General features: G+C 34.6%; 1 protein-coding gene across 1 annotated transcript in view; it reads left to right on the forward strand.

Annotated features, from left to right (window-relative positions):
- Positions 1 to 20,629, forward strand: part of SCLT1 (sodium channel and clathrin linker 1) — a 259,470-nt gene that overhangs the window by 2,533 nt on the left and 236,308 nt on the right. Inside the window, exon 2 of the mRNA XM_030863846.2 lies at positions 16,617 to 16,684. Within this exon, the coding sequence (XP_030719706.1) occupies positions 16,617 to 16,684 (68 nt within the window). The remainder of the gene's footprint in view (positions 1 to 16,616; positions 16,685 to 20,629) is intronic.

A 20,629-nucleotide genomic window follows, 5' to 3' on the forward strand; every position in this document is an offset into this window, starting at 1 on the left:
TGCCTTCTGTTGATTTTGGCCTCCTTTCATTTGTCCTAGCATATTTGCCGTACACCATTCTTCTACCTCCATCTGATAAAGGAGACATGATAGTCCTTAAGGACCTGTTCAAAGAGGGACTTGTATATTCTTGCCTCCTTTGTCAAAGATAAGGTGACCATATGTGCGTAGGTTTATCTCTGGGCTTTCTATCCTGGTCTATTGATCTATATTTCTGTTTTTGTGCTAGTACCATACTGTCTTTTTTTTTTTTTTTTTAACATCTTTGTTGGGGTATAATTGCTTTACAATGGTGTGTTAGTTTCTGCTTTATAACAAAGTGAATCAGTTATACATATACATATGTTCCCATATCTATTCCCTCTTGCATCTTCCTCCCTCCCACCCTCCCTATCCCACCCCTCCAGGCAGTCACAAATCACCGAGCTGATATCCCTGTGCTATGCGGCTGCTTCCCCCTAGCTATCTACCTTACGTTTTGTAGTGTATATATGTCCATGCCTCTCTCGCTTTGTCACAGCTCACCCTTCCCCCTCCCCATATCCTCAAGTCAGTTCTCCAGTAGGTCTGCATCTTTATTCCTGTGTTACCCCTAGGTTCTTCATGACATTTTTTTCCTTAAATTCCATATATATGTGTTAGCATACGGTATTTGTGTCTCTCTTTCTGACTTACTTCACTCTGTATGACAGACTCTAGGTCTATCCACCTCATTACAAATAGCTCAATTTCATTTCTTTTCATGGCTGAGTAATATCCCATTGTATATATGTGCCACATCTTCTTTATCCATTCATCCGATGATGGGCACTTAGGTTGTTTCCATCTCCTGGCTATTGTAAATAGAGCTGCAATGAACATTTTGGTACATGATTCTTTTTGAATTATGGTTTTCTCAGGGTATATGCCCAGTAGTGGGATTGCTGGGTCATATGGTAGTTCTATTTGTAGTTTTTTTAAGGAACCTGCATACTGTCCTCCATAGTGGCTGTACCAATTCACATTCCCACCAGCAGTACAGGAGTGTTCCCTTTTCTCCACACCCTCTCCAGCATTTATTGTTTCTAGATTTTTTGATGATGGCCATTCTGACCAGTGTGAGATGATATCTCACTGTAGTTTTGATTTGCATTTCTCTAATGATTAATAATGTTGAGCATTCTTTCATGTGTTTGTTGGCAGTCTGTATATCTTCTTTGGAGAAATGTCTATTTAGGTCTTCTGCCCATTTTTGGATTGGGTTGTTTGTTTTTTTGTTATTGAGCTGCATGAACTGCTTGTAAATTTTGGAGATTAATCCTTTGTCAGTTGCTTCATTTGCAAATATTTTCTCCCATTCTGAGGGTTGTCTTTTGGTCTTGTTTATGGTTTCCTTGGTTGTGCAAAAGCTTTGAAGTTTCATTAGGTCCCATTTGTTTATTTTTGTTTCCATTTCTCTAGGAGGTGGGTCAAAAAGGATCTTGCTGTGATGTATGTCATAGAGTGTTCTGCCTATGTTTTCCTCTAAGAGTTTGATAGTTTCTGGCCTTATATTTAGGTCTTTAATCCATTTTGAGCTTATTTTTCTGTATGGTGTTAGGGAGTGATCTAATCTCATACTTTTACATGTACCTGTCCAGTTTTCCCAGCACCATTTATTAAAGAGGCTGTCCTTTCTCCACTGTATATTCCTGCCTCCTTTATCACAGATAAGGTGACCATATGTGTGTGGGTTTATCTCTGGGCTCTCTATCCTGTTCCATTGATCTATCTTTCTGTTTTTGTGCCAGTACCATACTGTCTTGATTACTGTAGCTTTGTAGTGTAGCCTGAAGTCAGGGATCCTGATTCCTCCAGCTCTGTTTTTCTTTCTCAAGATTGCTTTGGCTATTCGGGGTTTTTTGTGTTTCCATACAAATTGTGAAATTTTTTGTTCTAGTTCTGTGAAAAATGCCAGTGATAGTTTCATAGGGATTGCATTGAATCTGTAGATTGCTTTGGGTAGTATAGTCATTTTCACAATGTTGATTCTTCCAATCCAAGAACATGGTATATCTCTCCATCTATTTGTATCAACTTTAATTTCTTTCATCAGTGTCTTATAATTTTCTGCATACAGGTCTTTGTCTCCTTAGGTAGGTTTATTCATAGATACTTTATTCTTTTTGTTGCAATGGTAAATGGGAGTGTTTTCTTAATTTCACTTTCAGATTTTTCATCATGAGTGTATAGGAATGCTAGAAATTTCTGTGCATTTATTTTTTATCCTGCTACTTTACCAAATTCATTGATTAGCTCTAGTAGTTTTCTGGTAGCATCTTTAGGATTCTCTATGTATAGTATCATGTTATCTACAAACAGTGACAGCTTTACTTCTTCTTTTCCGATTTGGATTCCTTTTATTTCTTTTTCTTCTCTGATTACTGTGGCTAAAACTTCCAAAACTATGTTGAATAACAGTGGTGAGAGTGGGCACCCTTGTCTTGTTCCTGATCTTAGTGGAAATGGTTTCAGTTTTTCACCATTGAGGACGATTATGTTTTCACCATTGAGACCTTTATTTTGTTGAGGAAAGTTCCCACTATGCCTACTTTCTGGAGGGTTTTAATCATGAATGGGTGTTGAATTTTGTCAAAAGCTTTCTCTGCATCTATTGAGGTGATCATATGGTATTTCTCCTTCAGTTTGTTAATATGGTGTATCACATTGATTGATTTGCAAATATTGAAGAATCCTTGCATTCTTGGGATAAAGCCCACTTGATCATTGTGTATGATCCTTTCAATGTGCTGTCGGATTCTGTTTGCTAGTATTTTGTTGAGGATTTTTGCATCTACGGTTCATCAGTGACATTGGCCTGTGGTTTTCTTTCTTTGTGATATCTTTGTCTGGTTTTGATATCAGGGTGATGGTGGCCTCGTAGAATGAGTTTGGGAGTGTTCCTCCCTCTGCTATATTTTGGAAGAGTTTGAGATAGGTGTTAGCTCTTCTCTGAATGTTTGATAGAATTTGCCTGTGAAGCCATCTGGTCCTGGACTTTTGTTTGTTGGAAGATTTTAAATCACAGTTTCAATTTCAGTGCTTGTGATTGGTCTGTTCATATTTTCTCTTTCTTCCCGGTTCAGTCTCAGAAGGTTGTGCATTTCTAAGAATTTGTTCATTTCTTCCAGGTTGTCCATTTTATTGGCATAGAGTTGCTTGTAGTAATCTCTCATGATCCTTTGTATTTCTGTAAGTGGTTCTGGGAAAACTGGACAGGTACATGTAAAAGTATGAAATTAGAATACTCCCTAACACCACAAAATACACAAAATACACAAAAATAAACTCAAAATGGATTAAAGACCTAAATGTAAGGCCAGACACTATCAAACTCTTAGAGGAAAACATAGGCAGAACACTCTATGACACAAATCACAGAAAGATCCTTTATGACCCACCTCCTAGAGGAATGGAAATAATAACAAAAATAAACAAATTGGACCTAATGAAACTTCAAAGCTTTTGCATAGCAAAGGAAACCGTAAACAAGACCAAAAGACAACCCTCAGAATGGGAGAAAATATTTGCAAATGAAGCAACTGACAAAGGATTAATCTCCAAAATTTACAAGCAGCTCATGCAGCTCAATATCAAAAAAACAAACAACCCAATCCAAAAATGGGCAGAAGACCTAAATAGACATTTCTCCAAAGAAGATATACAGACTGCCAACAAACACATGAAAGAATGCTCAACATTATTAATCATTAGAGAAATGCAAATCATAACTACAATGAGATATCATCTCACACTGGTCAGAATGGCCATCATCAAAAAATCTACAAACAATAAATGCTGGAGAGGGTGTGGAGAAAAGGGAACCCTCTTGCACTGCTGGTGGGAATGTAAATTGATACAACCACTCTGGAGAACAGTATGGAGGTTCCTTAAAAAACTACAAATAGAACTACCATATGACCCAGCAATCCCAGTACTGGGCATATACCCTGAGGAAACCATAGTTCAAAAAGTGTCATGTACCAAAATGTTCATTGCAGCTCTATTTACAATATCCAGGACATGGAAGCAACCTAAGTGTCCATCAACCGATGAATGGATAAAGAAGATGTGGCACATATATACACATGGAATATTACTCAGCCATAAAAAGAAACGAAATTGAGTTATTTGTAGTGAGGTGGATGGACCTAGAGTCTGTCATACAGAGTGAAGTAAGTCAGAAAGAGAGAAACAAATACCGTATGCTAACACATATATATGGAATCTTAAAAAAAAAAAAAAAGTCATGAAGAACCTAGGGGCAAGACAGGAATAAAGAGACAGACCTACTAGAGAATGGACTTGAGGATATGGGGAGGGGGAAGGGTAAGCTGTGAGAAAGTGAGAGAGTGGCATGGACATATATACGCTACCAAAAGTAAAATAGATAGCTAGTGGGAAGCAGCTGCATAGCACAGGGAGATCAGCTCAGTGCTTTGTGACCACCTAGAGGGGTTGGATGGGGAGGGTGGGAGGGAGGGAGATGCAAGAGGGAAGAGATATGTGAACATATGTATATGTATAGCTGATTCACTTTGTTATAAAGCAGAAACTCACACACCATTGTAAAGCAATTGTACTCCAGTAAAGATGTTAAAAAGAAAAAAAGTGATTGTGTTTCCTCTGCTAAAAAAAAAAAAAAAAGAGGGACTTTTGTATCAAACTAAGGAGTGAAAAATTCATTATTGTAGTGGGTGTTATAACCAGTAGGGATGGATTCTTTTTCTTTCTTTCTTTCTTTTCATTCTCTTAAGAGTGTCTTTCACCGAGCAGAAGTTTTTAATTTTGATGAAGTTCAATTCTTCAATTTGTTCTTTTATGGATGTGTCATATCTAAGAAATCTTTGCCTTACTCAAGGCTACAAAGATTATCTTCTATGTGGTCTTCTGTGGTCTTCTAGAAGTTTTGTAGTTTTAGGTTTTACATTCAAATCTATGAAACATTTTGAGTTAAATTTTGTACAAGGTGTAAGGTAAAGGTCAAGGTTCACTTATTTTGTATATGGATGCCCAATTAAAAAGACTGTCCTTTCTCCATTAAATTACCTTTGTATCTGTTAAAAATCAGTTGTACATATTTGTGTAGATCCGTTTCTGTTCTGTTGATTATCTGGAAACCAGTATCCTACTCTCTTGATTATTACAGTTTTATAGTAAGTCAGATAGTGTTGGCCTTTCAGATTTGTTCTTTTTCACAGTTGTTTTGACTATCATAGGTCCTTTGCACTTCTGTATACATTTGAGAATCAGCTTGTCAAGTGCTACAAAAAAAGGTGCTGGGATTTTGATAGGCATTGTATTGACTTTCTTGATCAATTTGTGTAGAATTCATTTAATGATATTGAGTCCTCTGACAAATGAAAAAATATATGTCTTGATTGATATAGCTCTTCTTTAATTTTTTCTTAGTAATATTTTATAATTTTTAGTATATAGGTTTTGCACATATTTTGTCAGATTTATCCCTGTGTATTGCTGTTTTTGATACTGTTGTAAATGGTATTATTCTTTTACTTTCAATTTCTGAATTACCATTGCTAGTATATAGAAATACTTTTTGTGCGTGAGTGTGTGTGCGTGAGTGTGTGTGTGTGTGTTTTACCGTAGCATCTTTGAAAGCTCGCTTATTCTAGTAGGTTTTATATGGAGTTCATCAGATTTTCTGCATTGACAATCTTTTCATCTGTAAATGGAGATGGTTTTACTTCTTCCTTTCCAGTCTGGTTGCCTTTCATTTCATTTTCTTGCTTTATTGTGCTGGGTAGAACCTTGCGTACATTGTTGAACGGAAGTGGTTGGAGTGGACATCCTTGTGTTGTTGCTGATTTTAGGTAGAAAGCATCTGTTTTTCAAAATTAAATATGATACTAGCTGTAGTTTTTTCATAGATGTTCTTTTTTTTTTTTTTTTTTTTTCAGTACGCGGGCCTCTCACTGTTGTGGCCTCTCCTGTTGTGGAGCACAGGCTCCGGACGCGCAGGCTCATCGGCCATGGCTCACGGGCCCAGCCGCTCAGCGGCATGTGGGATCTTCCCGGACCGGGACACGAACCCGTGTTCCCTGCATTGGCAGGCGGACTCTCAACCACTGCGCCACCAGGGAAGCCCTTATAGATGTTCTTATTAGGTTGAGGATGTTCATTTCTATTCCCAGTTTTCTGAGAGTTTTTATCAGAATGAGTGTTGGATTATTTTTCCAAATGCTTTTTCTGCATTTATTGAGATGAACAGATGTTTTTTCCGTTTTTAGTTTTTTAATAGGGTGATTTATATAGATTACTTTTCAATGTTAAACCTGCCTTTTTGAGAGAAACTCTTCTTGGTCCTAATGTATTATCTTTTTTATATATTGTTGAATTTGATTATCTAAAAAGTTTATTTAAAATCTTAACATCTGTGTACATAACACCTTTTTTAAAAAATTTTTTTTTGTCGCGTCACAGCATGTGGGCTCTTAGTTCCCCAACTGGGGATTGAACCTGGGCCCCCTGCCTTGGGAGCGCAGAGTCTTACCCACTGGACCACCAGGGAAGTCCCTTGAAGCCTTTAAAAAAAAAAAAATTTCTAATGTCTTTGTCTGGTTTTGGTATCAAGTAATGCTGGCCTCAGAATTACTTGGAAAAATACTTTGTCCTTTTCAGTTTTCTGGAAGACGTTTGTGTAGAATTGGTATTATTTCTTCCTTAAATGTTTGGTAGAATTTACCAGTGAAGCCAACTGGATCTAGAGCTTTCTTTGTGGGAAGATTTTAAACTGTAAAATCAATTGCTTTAATAAAGAGTTAGTACTCTTTTGTTTATGCAAGACAGACCCTTCACAGATCTTATATATATGGAGTTCTCTCTCTGTACAGCTTTCTCTCCTATTGTTTGTCCTGCCAACTCTAGTTTACTTGGTTTCCACTGAGTCTCAGCTTCATCTCCTTAGCTCAAAGGATTTGCTGATCTCTGCCTGCATTTTCCCTCCTTGTTCTGTGGCCAGAAATGTTGCTCAAGTCAGTAAGCTGGGACAATCACAGGCCTTACTTCATTTGTTTTGTGTCTGTCATTATCAGTGTCTGATGTGTGTTTGCCTGGCAAACCATTGTTTCATTTGTTTTTTTTGGTGTGTCAGGTGGGAAAGTGGACCATTTTACTTTATCTTGAGCATAAGCAGAAGTCCTATTTAATTTGCCCTACTTTTGAAATCTTAAACACGAATATCTTACTCCCACTATAACTGTTCTTTGACCTCATTGAGACCTCTATTCTTTGAAACCTTCATTTTCTTCCATTTCCTTAACTCCTTCCCAGTTTGTTTTTACTACTTTCTTACATAGGCTGTAACAGTTTCCCGTTGGTTCATCTGTTCTCTTGTAAGTAATCTTAATGTGATTATGCCCCTGCTTTTCTGTAGTACATGCCTGGTAACACCTTATCCTGAGTTTGATTTTACAGTTCTCATACCCATCTGTTCAATAACCATAGATAAAAACCTCCTGGATAAGTACCACCACAGTTTCAAGGTTATCTCATAACTAATAAGTAATTGGGCTGGGATTTGAACCCAGGCAGTCTAGTTTGAACCTAGTGTCTGTCTTCTTTACTACCCAGCAAATACACTTGCATGAAAGAAAATTATAGGCCTGTTTTACTTATGCACACAGAAACTAAAATCCTAAATAAAATATTAATAAATTGAGTCCATCAATGAATATAACTTCATGTGTGTGTTTGTGTGTGCGTAGATATATAATATACATACAATTATCTTCATGCTGGGTTCATCCCACCAACGGAAGGTTAGTTAGCATTAGAAAATTATTCGGTACATAAGAGAAGACCTAGATTAATGGAGCAACATATCAAATTTATGGATTAGAGCACTCAATATAGTAAACATGTCAATTTCCCCACAAATTAATGGGTAGATTCAATGCAATCCCAAACCTAGATTTGACAACATGGTTCTAAAATCTATGTTGATGAGCTAGGAGTAGCCAAAAGAGTTTTAAAGAGCATCAAGGTGGGAAATTTTATTTTACCAGCTATTAAGACTGATTATAAATATCCAGTTATTAAATCAATATTATATTGGCAGATCGATAAGTACATAGATCAGTTAGCACAGAAACAAACACATACATCTCCAGACATTTGTTATCTGAAAGAACAGGCGACTTGAATCAGTGGGAAAGGATAGGCTGTTCAACAAATGGTGCTACGATAATTGGGTATCCAAATGGGAAAGAAAAAATCATAAAGATACTTTCTCACACCATGTAGAAAAATTATCTCCAGATTGATTGAAGGAATAAATTCTCTTTAAACTTTCAGAAAAAATTTTAAGAGGGTGTCTTTTTGATCTCAGGATCATAGAAGATTTCTTAAAGAGACAAACATTTTTGACTGAAAGAAAAATATATATGAATAGACGACATTAGAAATAAAAACTTGGATATCACAAGAAACATCATCAATATAATGACTAGCCCAGCCACAAGAAAGGAGAATATATTTATAATAAATATAATGAAGAGTTGATTACCATTCACAATTTAAAAAGTTTTCACAAACAAAAATACATTCACACTAATAGAAAAATGGTAAAGAATATGATAGGTCATTTACAAAAAATAAAACCTGAAGAGCTACTAAACATATGAAAATGTCAATCTCATCAGTAATCCAGAAAATGCAAATTAAACAATGAGATAAGTGCTTGTTCAATGAAGGAAATGGTAGATTTAAGTTACAGTAAAATTTGCTCCAGATTAAAGTCAGTCTATAAAGATTGTTTTCTCTCATTAATACACAATTGACTTTTTAACCTATTTTATTTACTGAGACATCAGATTTAGTGTTTTTTCTTATTTAAAACCCTATCAGGAAAGAAAAGAAGTAGTTTGTATTGGAATTATTATATCCCTGGCCTTATCTCCAACCTCCTTTTGAGACTGTGAGAGAAGAGTAATAAGCAGAAACTAGATCCTAATTTTGGTGCTATGTGTCAGGTAACTCTCTTAAAAGTTCCGAGGGTAACAATAAAAAAAGGAATAATTCCTTTTAAACTCAAAATGATTTAAATTATTAATACTTTATAATTACTTATTCCTTTATCAGAATCACATATATGTCATATTTCTCCACCAAATTATGTGTGCTTTCAAGGAAGAAACTGTTATCTGAAGTTAACAGTGTAGAATGTATACATTTTGTGTGTGTAATTTTATATTTTTTAATTTATTTGTATATATAGTTAATATATATGTGCATATATATGTATATTTGCTAATGTGTAACATGCAGAAAATAGAGAAAACAAATATAAAGCTAAGAGAATTATTACAAAGCTCAAAACTCATATAACCATAACCCAGGTCAAAAAACAGAACATTGCTAGCACCCCAGAAGCCCTCTTGTGATCATACCCATGTCCTCCTCCCCAAAGATAATCAAAGATAACTAATATCTTCAATTTTACACTGTAAAAACTGTTTTGCCTGTGTTTGAAATTTATATCAATGGAATCATAAACCATGCGTCCTTCTGTGTTTGGCTTCTTTTATTTAATATTATGTTTTTGAGATTTATTCATACTCTTGAATGTAGATGTAGTATGTTCATTTTCATTGCTACAGAATATTCTAGTTTATAAATTTATCACTTTCATCTATTCTTCTTTTGATAGATACTTGCAGTTGTTTCCAGTTTGGGGGCCATTGAGAATAATGCTGTTACCAACATTTTTTGTCATGGCCCTTGGAGCTCAAGTGCACATATTTTGGTTGGGTATATTCCTAGGAATTATATTTGTGTTTAAAATTCTACTAATTTACACTCCCACCAGCAGTGTATGGGAGTTTTCTTTATTCCACGTTGTCACCAGCATTTGTCTTTTAGCCTTAGCTCTTTATTTTATTGTAATTTTAATTTGTATTTTCCTGATGTCTAATGAGGTTGACAGCTTTTCTATGTTTGTTGGGCACCTGGGTAACCTTTTTGTGAAATACTAATTAAGTCTTTTTACCACTGTGTTTATAGGATTGCCTGCCTTTTAACTGATAGAAGTTCTTTGTATATTCTAGAAATAAGCCCTTTGTCAGTTATAGGTGTTGGAAATACCTTCTCCATGTTTGTGGCTTGCATTTTTACTGTCTTAACAGTCTCTTTTTGATGAACAGAAGTTCTTAATTTTAACGTAGTCCAGTTTGTCATTTTTTCTTTTATGATTAGTGTCTTTGTGTTTTGATTAAAAAAATCTTTCCCTATCCTAAGGCTATAGAGACATTCTTTTTGTTTTGTTTTAGAATTTATTGTTTTGGCATTCACAGTTAGATCTTCATTTCACATAAAATTGATTTTTATGGGTGATGTTTTGTTCTTTTCCATGAGCGTATCCAGCTGATCTAGAACCACTTATAAAAAGATTGTCCTTCTCCCCTCACTGCTCTGGATGCCCCTGTGATCACAATTCAAGTGCTCATATATACATGGGTATACTTCTGGATCCTGGATTCTCTTCCATTGGTCAGTTTTGTTTATCCTTATATGACTGTCACACAGTCCAAATGCCTATAGTTTTATAATAAATCTTGATACCTGGTAGAACAAGTCCCCCCGCCCCGGTTCTTTCGCAAAATATTAGCTATTCTTGTTACATTTCCACCTATATTTTATTTTATTTTTTATTTTAGTTTTATGGGTAGGGCATCTCATTGTTATTTTTTTGAGTAGATCTTTATTGGAGTATAATTGCTTCACAACACTGTGTTAGTTTCTGTTGCACACCAAAGTGAATCAGCCATATGTATACATATGTCCCTATATTTCATTGTTATTTTAATTTGCTTTTCCCCAATGCACAGTGCTTATCGTTTTCCAATGATTTCCTAATGTTGATCAACTTATACATGCTTATTTCCCATCTGTATATATTATTCTGTAAGGTGTCTACTCATATTGCCATATTTGTTTTAATTTGGTATGTTTTTCTTATTGTAAATTTTTTCTAGTTCTTTGAGTATTTTGCATGCAAATCTTTCTTCAGTTATGTGTTTTGAAAATATATTCTCGTAGTCAGGGGCTTGTCTTTCCATTCTTTGAACATTGTCCTTCATAGAGTAAGTAGTTTAAATTTAATAAAGTCTACATTATCAATATTTTTTCTTTCATGGATTGTGCTTTTTGTGTTGGATATGAAAACTAATTATCAATACTAGAACTCATGTGGATTTTCTCCCAAGTTTTCCACTATAATTTTTATAGTTCTGTACTCTGTATTTAAGACAATGAATGATTTTGAATGAATTTATGTCTATGGTACAGAGTTTGTGTCTTTATTTTCTTATGGTCATCGATTTGTACCCTCATCATTTGTTGATGATGACTAAACACTAAAAGTCTGTACTTTCTGTATTAATGTGCCTTTATTCCTTTGACCAACGTCAAGTTGTCTGAATTTTCATAGGTGTACTAGTGGGCTCTGTCTGTTCTGTTTATCTTTGTGTCTGTTTGTTTCAAATACCATGCTCTCTTGATTATTTTAGCTTTCTAGTAAATCTTGAAATTGAGAAGTGTGAGTTCATCAACTTCTTCATCAATGTTGTCTAGACTACTCAATGCAATGTTTAAAACAAGTTTGTCCATATCTACAGAATGGCTTTTATTGGAATTGTACTGGATCTTTAAATCAATTTAAGAAGAATTGACATTTTAATAATATTGTGGCTTTTGATGATGAGCAAGGAATATATCTCAATTGATTTATTTTTCTTTCATTGCTTTGAAGAATGTTTCATATCTTTTTTCTTTTTAAAAGATTTACTCAATTTATTTTTTTTTAAAAAAAGAACCAGTTCATCCATTTTTCCCTGCCTCTCCCTGCCCCCATCCTCCACTTCTTGAAACCACCAATCTCTTCCCTGTGTCAGTGACCTTGGTTTCTCTCTTTTCATATGGTATTTGTCTTTCTCTGTTACTTATTTCACTTAGCATCGTGCTCTCAGGGTCCACCCATATTGTCACAAAGGGCAAGATTTCATTCTTTTCTTATGGCTGAGTAATATTCCATTGTATATATACCACAATTTCTTTATCTACTCATCCAACAATGGATGTTTAGGTTGTTTCCATATCTTGGCTATTATAAATAATGCTGCAATGAACATGGGGGTGCATATCTTTTCAAATTAGTGTTTTAATTTTCTTTAGATAAATACTCAGAAGTGGAATTGGTGGGTCATGTGAATTATGTTTTTAGTTTTTTGAGGAACCAAAACCTACATACTGTTTTTCATAGTAGTTGCACCAGTTTATATTTCTACAAACAGTACCCATCTCCACATCCTTACCAACACTTGTTATTTCTTGTCTTTTTGATAATAGCTATTCTAATGGGAATGAGGTGATATCTTGTTGTGGTTTTGATTTGTGTTTTCCTGATGATTAATGATGAGTATCATTTCATGTGTCTATTGGCCATCTGTATGTCTTCTTTGGAAAAATGTCTATTCAGGTCTTCTGTCCATTTTTTAATCCAGTTGTTTGTTTTTTTTTCGCTACTGAGTTGTGTGAGTTCTTTGTTTATTTTAGATCTGTTCCCCTTTTCAGATATATGATTTGCAATTATTTTCTCCCATTCAGTAGGTTGCCTTTTCATTTTATTGATAGTTTTCTTTGCTGTGCAGGGGATTTTTCCTCTTTAAGTTTTGAGGTACAGCATTTTCACTATCATCGAGTTCAAAATACTTTTAAGTTTGTCGTGTAATTCATCCTGAGGCCAATAGGTTATTGAAAAGTAATTTCTTACATTATGGAGATTTTTCCTGTAGTTTTTGGTTCTTCATTCTAGCCTAACTGTGCTATTATCAGGTAATAGGACCTCTTTGGCTTTGCAGGGGAGCAAAAATAGTTTTCCTCTACCCTTCTAGGTTGTTGCCTGGGACCTCCTATAGTAAAAGACAGACTAATAGGAGAAAAACAAACAAGTTTAATAACATTTACCTTCTGTATACATTAGAGACCTGGGAAAACTGAGAAAAACTCCTTCAAATGGCCCAAGCTACAATCTTAAATAACATCTTCAGATAAAGACAAAAGAAGAGATGAGAAATTACCAGGAAAAACACAGTAAACAGGAGTAAAGTAGTTAAGCAAATTTAAGTCATTACCTTCTCTATTCATAAAGAGTTTCTAGAAATTTAGAGTCATCTTTCTCTTTCTGGTATAGAGAGGGAGACGTGCTTACAAATGGAGTTTTCCCTTATAAATGTAAATGTCTTTTACAAAATGGTAACTTCTACTCAGTTTTCAGAGCTTTTTCTATTCTGCTGTTTCTTAAAAATTACCAGGCTAAAATAATCCTTATGACAAAGAGGCATATTTTAGAGTAGTATATTCTCCTCTTCAGCTTCAGTCTTTTGAAAGTTGTTGAGACTTACTCTTATTTATTTATTTTAATTTTTAGTTTTTCTTCTTTTTTTATTGAAGTATAGCTGCTGTGCAGTGTTATATAAGTTACAGGTGTACAATTTTTAGTGCTTCACAATTTTTAAAGGTTATACTCTTTATAGTTATTATAAAGTATTGGCTGTATTTCCCATGTTGTACAATATACCCCTGTAGCTTATACCTAATAATTGTACCTCTTACTCCCCTACCCCAATATTGCCCTCCCCTCTTCACTTTCCCCACTGGTAACCACTAGTTTGTTCTCTATATCTGTGAGTGTGCTTCTTTTAGGTTATATTCACTAGTTGTATTTTTTTAGATTCCCCATATAAGTGATATCATGCAGTATTTGTCTTTCGGTGTCTGACTTATTTCACTTAGCATAATGCCCTCCAAGTCCATCCATGCTGCTGCAAATGGGGAAATTTCCTTCATTTTATGGCTGAGTTGTATTCTCTTCTTTATCCATTTATCTGATGATGGACACTTAGGTTGCTTCCATATTTTGGCAATTGTTAATAATGCATGCTCTATGTACACCTGAAACTAACACAACATTGTAAATCAGTTATACCCCAATAAAATTTTTTTTTTAAATAATGCATGCTATGAACATTGGAGTGCATGTATCTTTTCGAATTAGTGATTTTATATACCCAGGAGTGGAATTGCTGGGTCATATAGTAGTTCAATATTTAGTTTTTTGGGAAGCGTTCATACTGTTTTTAACAGTGACTGCACCAATTTACATTCCCACCAACAGTGTACAAGTGTTCCTTTTTCTCCACATCCTGGCCAACATTTGTTATTTGTGTTCTTTTTGATGATAACCATTCTGACAGGTGTGAGGTGATCTCTCAATGTGGTTTTGGTTTGCATTTCCCTGATAATTAGTGATGTTGAGCATCTTTTCATGTGCCTATTGGCCATCTACATTTCCTCTTTGGAAAAATGTCTATTCACTACTTATACCCACTTTTTAATCAGGTTATTTGTATTTTTGATGTTGAGTTGTATGAGCTGTTTATATATGTTGGATATTATTCCCTTATCAGGCATATCATTTGCAAATATTTCATTAAATAGGTTCTCTTTTCATTTTGTTGATGGTTTCCTTTGCTGTGCAAAGCTTTTAAGTTTGGTTAGGTCCTATTTGTTTATTTTTGGTTTTATTTCCTTTGCCTGAGGAGAAGGATCCAAAAAATATTGCTGCAATTTATGTCAAAGAATGTTCTGCCTTTGTTTGCCTCTAGGAGTTTTATGGCTTTCACTCTTACATTTAGCTCTTTAAACCATTTTGAGTTTATTTTTGTATATGGTGTTAGAGATGTTCTAATTTCCTTCTTTTACATGTAGCTGTCCAGTTTTCCCAGTACCACTTATTGAAGAAACTGTCTTTTATCCATTGCATAGTCTTGCCTCCTTTGTCATAGATTAATTGACCATAAGTGTATGAGTTTATTTCTGGGCTGTCTATCCTGTTCCATTGATCTATGCTTTTGTGCCAGTACAATACTGTTTTGGTTACTGTAACTTTGTAGTATAGTCTGAAGTCAGGGAGCATGATTCCTCCACCTCTGTTCTTCTTTCTCAAGATTGTTTTGGCTATTTGTGTTTCCATGCAAATTTTAAAATTATTTGTTTTAGGTCTATGAAAAGTGCCATTGGTATTTTGATAGGGATTGCATTGAATCTGTAGATTGCCTTGAGTAGTATGGGCATTTTAACAGTATTGATTATTCTGATCCAAGAACCCAGTATATCTTTTCATATGTTTGTGTATTCAATTTCTCTCGTCAGTGTCTTATAGTTTTTAGAATACAGGTTTTTTGCCCCCTTAGGTAGGTTTATTCCTGGGTATTTTATTCTTTTTGATACAGTGGTAAATGGGATTGTTTGCTTAATTTCTTTTTCTGATACTTTGTTTTTAATGTATAGAAATGCAACAGATTTCTGTATATTAATTTTGTATCCTGCAACTTTACCAAATTCATTGATTAGCTCTAGTAGTTTTCTGGTGGCATCTTTAGGATTCTCTATGTATAGTATCATGTCAACTGCAAACAGTGACAGTTTTACTTCTTCTTTTCCAATTTGTATTCCTTTTATTTCTTTTTCTTCTCTGATTGCCATGGCTAGGACTTCCAAAACTATGTTGAATAAAAGTGGTGAAAGTGGGCATCCTTGTCTTGTTCCTGATCTTAGAGGAAATACTTTGAGGATGAAGTTAGCTGTGGGTTTGTCATATATGACCTTTATTGTGTTGAGATATGTTCCCTCTGTGGCTGGTTTCTGGAGAGTTTTTATCATGAATCATTGTTGAATTTTGTTGAAAGATTTTTCTGCATCTATTGAGATGAACATATGGCTTTTATTCTTCAGTTTGTTAATGTGATGTATCACATTGATTGATTTGTGAATGTTGAAAAATCCTTGCATCCCTGAGATAAATCCCACTTGAATATTCAAAAACTTAAAAGAGACTTACCCTTTTGTCAGGAAATTATCAGTTTTAAATGTTCCATGTGATCTTGAAAGAATGAGTTTTGTATATTTGTTGGGTGCTATGTTCTATTGTATGTTGCTTTTCTTGCTTCAAATAAAAATATTACCTTGTACTTGCTGAGAGTTCTGAGCTCTTCTGGACCTTCTTTTCCATTGTCTCTTGCCCATTCCTGCTTAATTTGGATACTTTGTCCTGCAGTTTCTCCTCTGTGTGGAGGTTTGTCCTGGAAGAGAATTCCAGCAGATTTTAACTTCTAAACAGGAATGGTTTAGCCTTGTCTTTCCAACTCTTTTCACTTCTAGTAGCAGGAATAAAAAAATAAACGTGGAGAATATTTTTTTGACTTTAGTAACCTGAAGAGCAAACCAGGAGAGACTGAGAATTAAAATTTATAGGAGCAGAAAAATTAGTTCTTTGTAGCTGTTCTTTTTCCCATTGGTAGTACTTATTTGGCTTAGGCCATATAGAATGGCCTAGTTTTAAATTCTAAATTTTAAATTCTAAAATGGTGTGTTGAGATTGATGATTCATTTTATTTTGAACAACAGTGGTGACTAGCAGTTTTGCATTAGATGTATCAAATAATATCTACTTTATTTCTACTTTTTAAAAGTTGAACATTACCCAATTAACTACAAATTGGTTCTTCTCTTTGTTTCAGATCAAAGGCTAAACGAAGTTCTTAGACGGTATCAAATGGAAAATTTTTTCAAATATTCATCGGTACAGGTATGTAAATTAAATTGAGGCCTAACAAATTAAGTACAAATTTGGTTGTAAACATCTCAACATGAATACAAATGTAGAATAAATGCTACCTAGGATTATTCCATGTGAAGTGGCCCATAGCACTTTAAAAGTTTGCTTACAACTTTGATTCTTGTAAGGAGGAAAACTTGTTTTTATTTAATGACTGTAAATTCTTTGACCATAGAAATTGTGTTTTTCCCTCCGGAGTCTGAGATTACGTATTATGTATAGTGTTAAAATGTCTGAGTTCTAAAATGAGAATTCATTAGATTTTTGAAACATCCTAAATAGGTTTCTCAAGATACATCCAACTGTAAACTTTAACTCTGAATTCTTATAAATTATGGCAGAGCATAAACTAACTCAAAACAGTAAATAATATATGGTATAGTTTTAATATTTTTTTCTTGGTGTATTTTTTTAATTTAAATATTGTGTTAAAAAAATTTTTTTTGACCAATAAGGTATACTTACTGGTGGACTCTGAGTTATAGGATATTAAAAGAAAAATATCTCCTAGGTTAGTGGTAGTTATCCACTGAATCAATAAAGAATTGGTTTGCTTTTGGCATAAATAAATCTTGTAATTAAAACTGAAATTGCGTTTAAGAAATTAAAAGGAAGTTGTTTTTAAGATACTAGGTGATAGAAAATCTTTCATAATCCAGTAGCCTCTAAATTTTGCTTAGATTCTTAGGTTCTTTTGCTTCTGCTTAATGTCATATAGAATATGCCTGAAGAGGGAGGATTCAAACAAAAGATTGATTTTAAAGCCTGAGAAGACCTCTGGGCATGGAATTGCATCATATCTCCTGGAATCTGTGTCTGACTTGATTATGAAAGATGGTTTTACCAGATAAAATAATGACTCTCCATAGCCCTTTAAGTGTCCCTGCATTGTGTACTGTGATTATAATTAATTAAAGCCTGATGGTAACATACCAAGTAGGGAAAAGTTTTCCCTTATTTAGTAGTGTACTCTTCAGTGAAATTATATAGCTCCTTTAATTATTTGAAGGTACACATTCTTCTCTTACATGTACTATTCTTGTAGTCATAAGTCAAATCTAGATTTCTATTTCTTATTTTTAGTGTTAGTATATTGTTACTGCCTGATTCCTTTGCAGTCTACCATCTCTTCAGAACATGTTGCTGTCTCAAGACTCTAGTCCTCATGGGTCTTGCCTTTCACTGGGTAGTTTGCACTAGTGAGTGGGAGGTGATATGAGAGCATGAAAGCGAGTTTAATCTGCTTTCTAGCAGAAACGTCCATATCCTTGGTCATATGTAGTGCATCCTTGGGGATTTTTCACCCCAGAAGCATTATTCTGGTTTCTGATAAAATGCTCAGGAGGAATTTCTTTCTTTGTTGTTGTTTTGTTTTTGTTTTCTGTTTATTTTGTACTAAAGGAAGACATAGAAGTAGGAGTTAAACTGTTCATTATCAGAGAGTAAATGGGACCCAGGAGCACTGGCTCAGATCTCTTGTCACTGTAACTTTAGTTGTTGCTACTAGCAACAGAAATTCTTCATAAATTGTTTGCCCTTTTTGTTCAGCTGCATTTCCCAAGTTCCTAGAACAATTCTTGTTAGATACTCAATAAATATTTGTAGGATTAATTAAACAGCTGTATCTTTCCTCTTCTTCCCTCCTACCTACATATCTTCCAAAATTATTTGAGGTCTGTGTGCCAAATACAGTGAAAGTGGAGATGTAAAAAGTCATGATCAGCTTGGGAAATACAAACAGTTCATGCCTTTTAGTTCTGTTTTTCAAAATAAAGTCCCAATGAACTGTCCCTTCTTTCTCACACTAGGTACCATAAAATTGCCAGCTCTTGTGTTAAGTGGACATATCTTATGAAACCTTTTTCCAGTATCAAAAAAAACAAACCTGCAGGAGTTTGATATTTATTTCTTACATTTTAAGTTGGTACTTCAAACATAATTTTCTCCAGAAACTATATTATAAATGGTAGTTAAAATTCTTTAGTACTATTACTACATAATGATCATTTAGACTTCTTTTGGATCAAAGTAAGTTCTGTGGATTGCCTTAAGATTTTTTGTATAGCATTATTTCTTAGGAAAATACAGGATACCTTTATAATAACTAATGATACATAAATTCTGTGGATTTAAACAGAAAGTTGGAGTCTTCCAATGTGTTGAATAGCTCATATATTTAATATATTTGGTTCATAATTCATTCATCTTAAAAAAAAACCTTTTCCCTTCCTATAATTGTATGTAACTTTTTAAAGATACTTCATTTTATTTACTTTAATTTTATTTTATATTGGAGTATAGTCAATTTGCAACATTGTGTTAGTTTCAGATGTACAGCAAAGTGATTCCTATATATACATATATATATACACACATATATCCATTCTTTTGTGTGTATATATATACATATATATATACACACACACACACATCCATTCTTTTTCAGATTCTCTTCCCATATAGGTCATTATAGAATATTGAGTAGAGTTCCCTGTGCTATACAGTAGGTCCTTGTTGATTATCTATTTTATATATAGTAGTGTGTATCTGTTAATCCCAACCTCCTAATTTATCTCCCCCCGCCCAAACCTTTCCCCTTTTGTAACCATAAGTTTGTTTTCGAAGTCTGTGAGTCTGTTTCTGTTTTGTAGGTAAGTTCATTTGTATCATCTTTTTAGATTCCACATATAAGTGACATCATATGGTATTTGTCTTTCTCTGTCTGACTTACTTCACTTAGTATGATAATCTCTAGGTCCATTCATGTTGCTGCAAATGGCATTATTTCATTCTTTTTTATTTTTTGAAGAACTAATGGCTTTATTCCAAAATTTAAGAATCAGCAGCACCAGGAGGGGTTGTACAAAATGGAAGGCTTTTATAGGTAGAAGGAAGGGAGGGAGCGAAAAGGTATTAGTAAGTGAAAAGAAAGGATTGTTTCAGGCCAGGTCTTCTACCAGGACCGGAACCGCAGGGGTCTTTCTCAGGAAATTTCAGTTGGACTGTTTTTTTTGTTTGTCTGTTTGTTTGTTTTGCGGTACGCGGGCCTCTCACTGCTGTGGCCTCTCCTGTTGCGGAGCACAGGCTCCGGACGCGCAGGCTCAGCGGCCATGGCTCACAGGCCCAGCCGCTCCGCGGCATGTGGGATCTTCCCGGACCGGGGCACGAACCCGTGTCCCCTACATCGGCAGGCGGACTCTCAAGCACTGTGCCACCAGAGAAGCCCTCAGTTGGACTGTTTTAAAGGTCACATCTCTGGGAGGGGTTGAAACTGGCTTGGTTTGCTGTGTTGGGGGGTGGGTGACCCCATTTGGGGCTTGTTATTTCTTTTTTAACACTTAGTATAATGGCATTATTTTGCATTTCCCTGATGAATAGTGATGTTGAGAATATTTTCATATGCTTATTGGCCATTTGGATGTTCTCTTTTCTGACGTTCCTGTTTAAATATTTTGCCCATTTAAAAAAATGGGTTGTTTGCCTTTTTTTAAAAATTTTTATTGGAGTATAGATGATTTACAATGTTGTGTTAGTTTCAGGTGTACAGCAAAGTGAATCAGTTATACGTATACCTATATCTACGCTTTTTTAGATTGTATTCCCATGTAGGTCATTACAGAGTATTGAGTAGACTTCCCTGTGCTATACACTAGGTCCTTATTAGTTATCTATTTTATATATAGTAGCGTGTATATGTCAATCCAGTCTTCCAATTTATTCCTGCCTCCCTTTTCCCCCCTGGTAACCATAAATTTGTTTTCTACATCTGTGACTCTATTTCTGTTTTGTAAATAAGTTCATTTGTGCCATATTTTAGATTCCACATATAAGCGATATCATATGATATTTGTCTTTCTCTGTCTGACTTACATCACCCAGTATGAGAATCTCTAGGTCCATCCATGTTGCTGCAAA

This window comes from Globicephala melas, chromosome 5 (genome assembly GCF_963455315.2).
Source record: "Globicephala melas chromosome 5, mGloMel1.2, whole genome shotgun sequence".
Lineage (NCBI taxonomy): Eukaryota > Metazoa > Chordata > Mammalia > Artiodactyla > Delphinidae > Globicephala > Globicephala melas.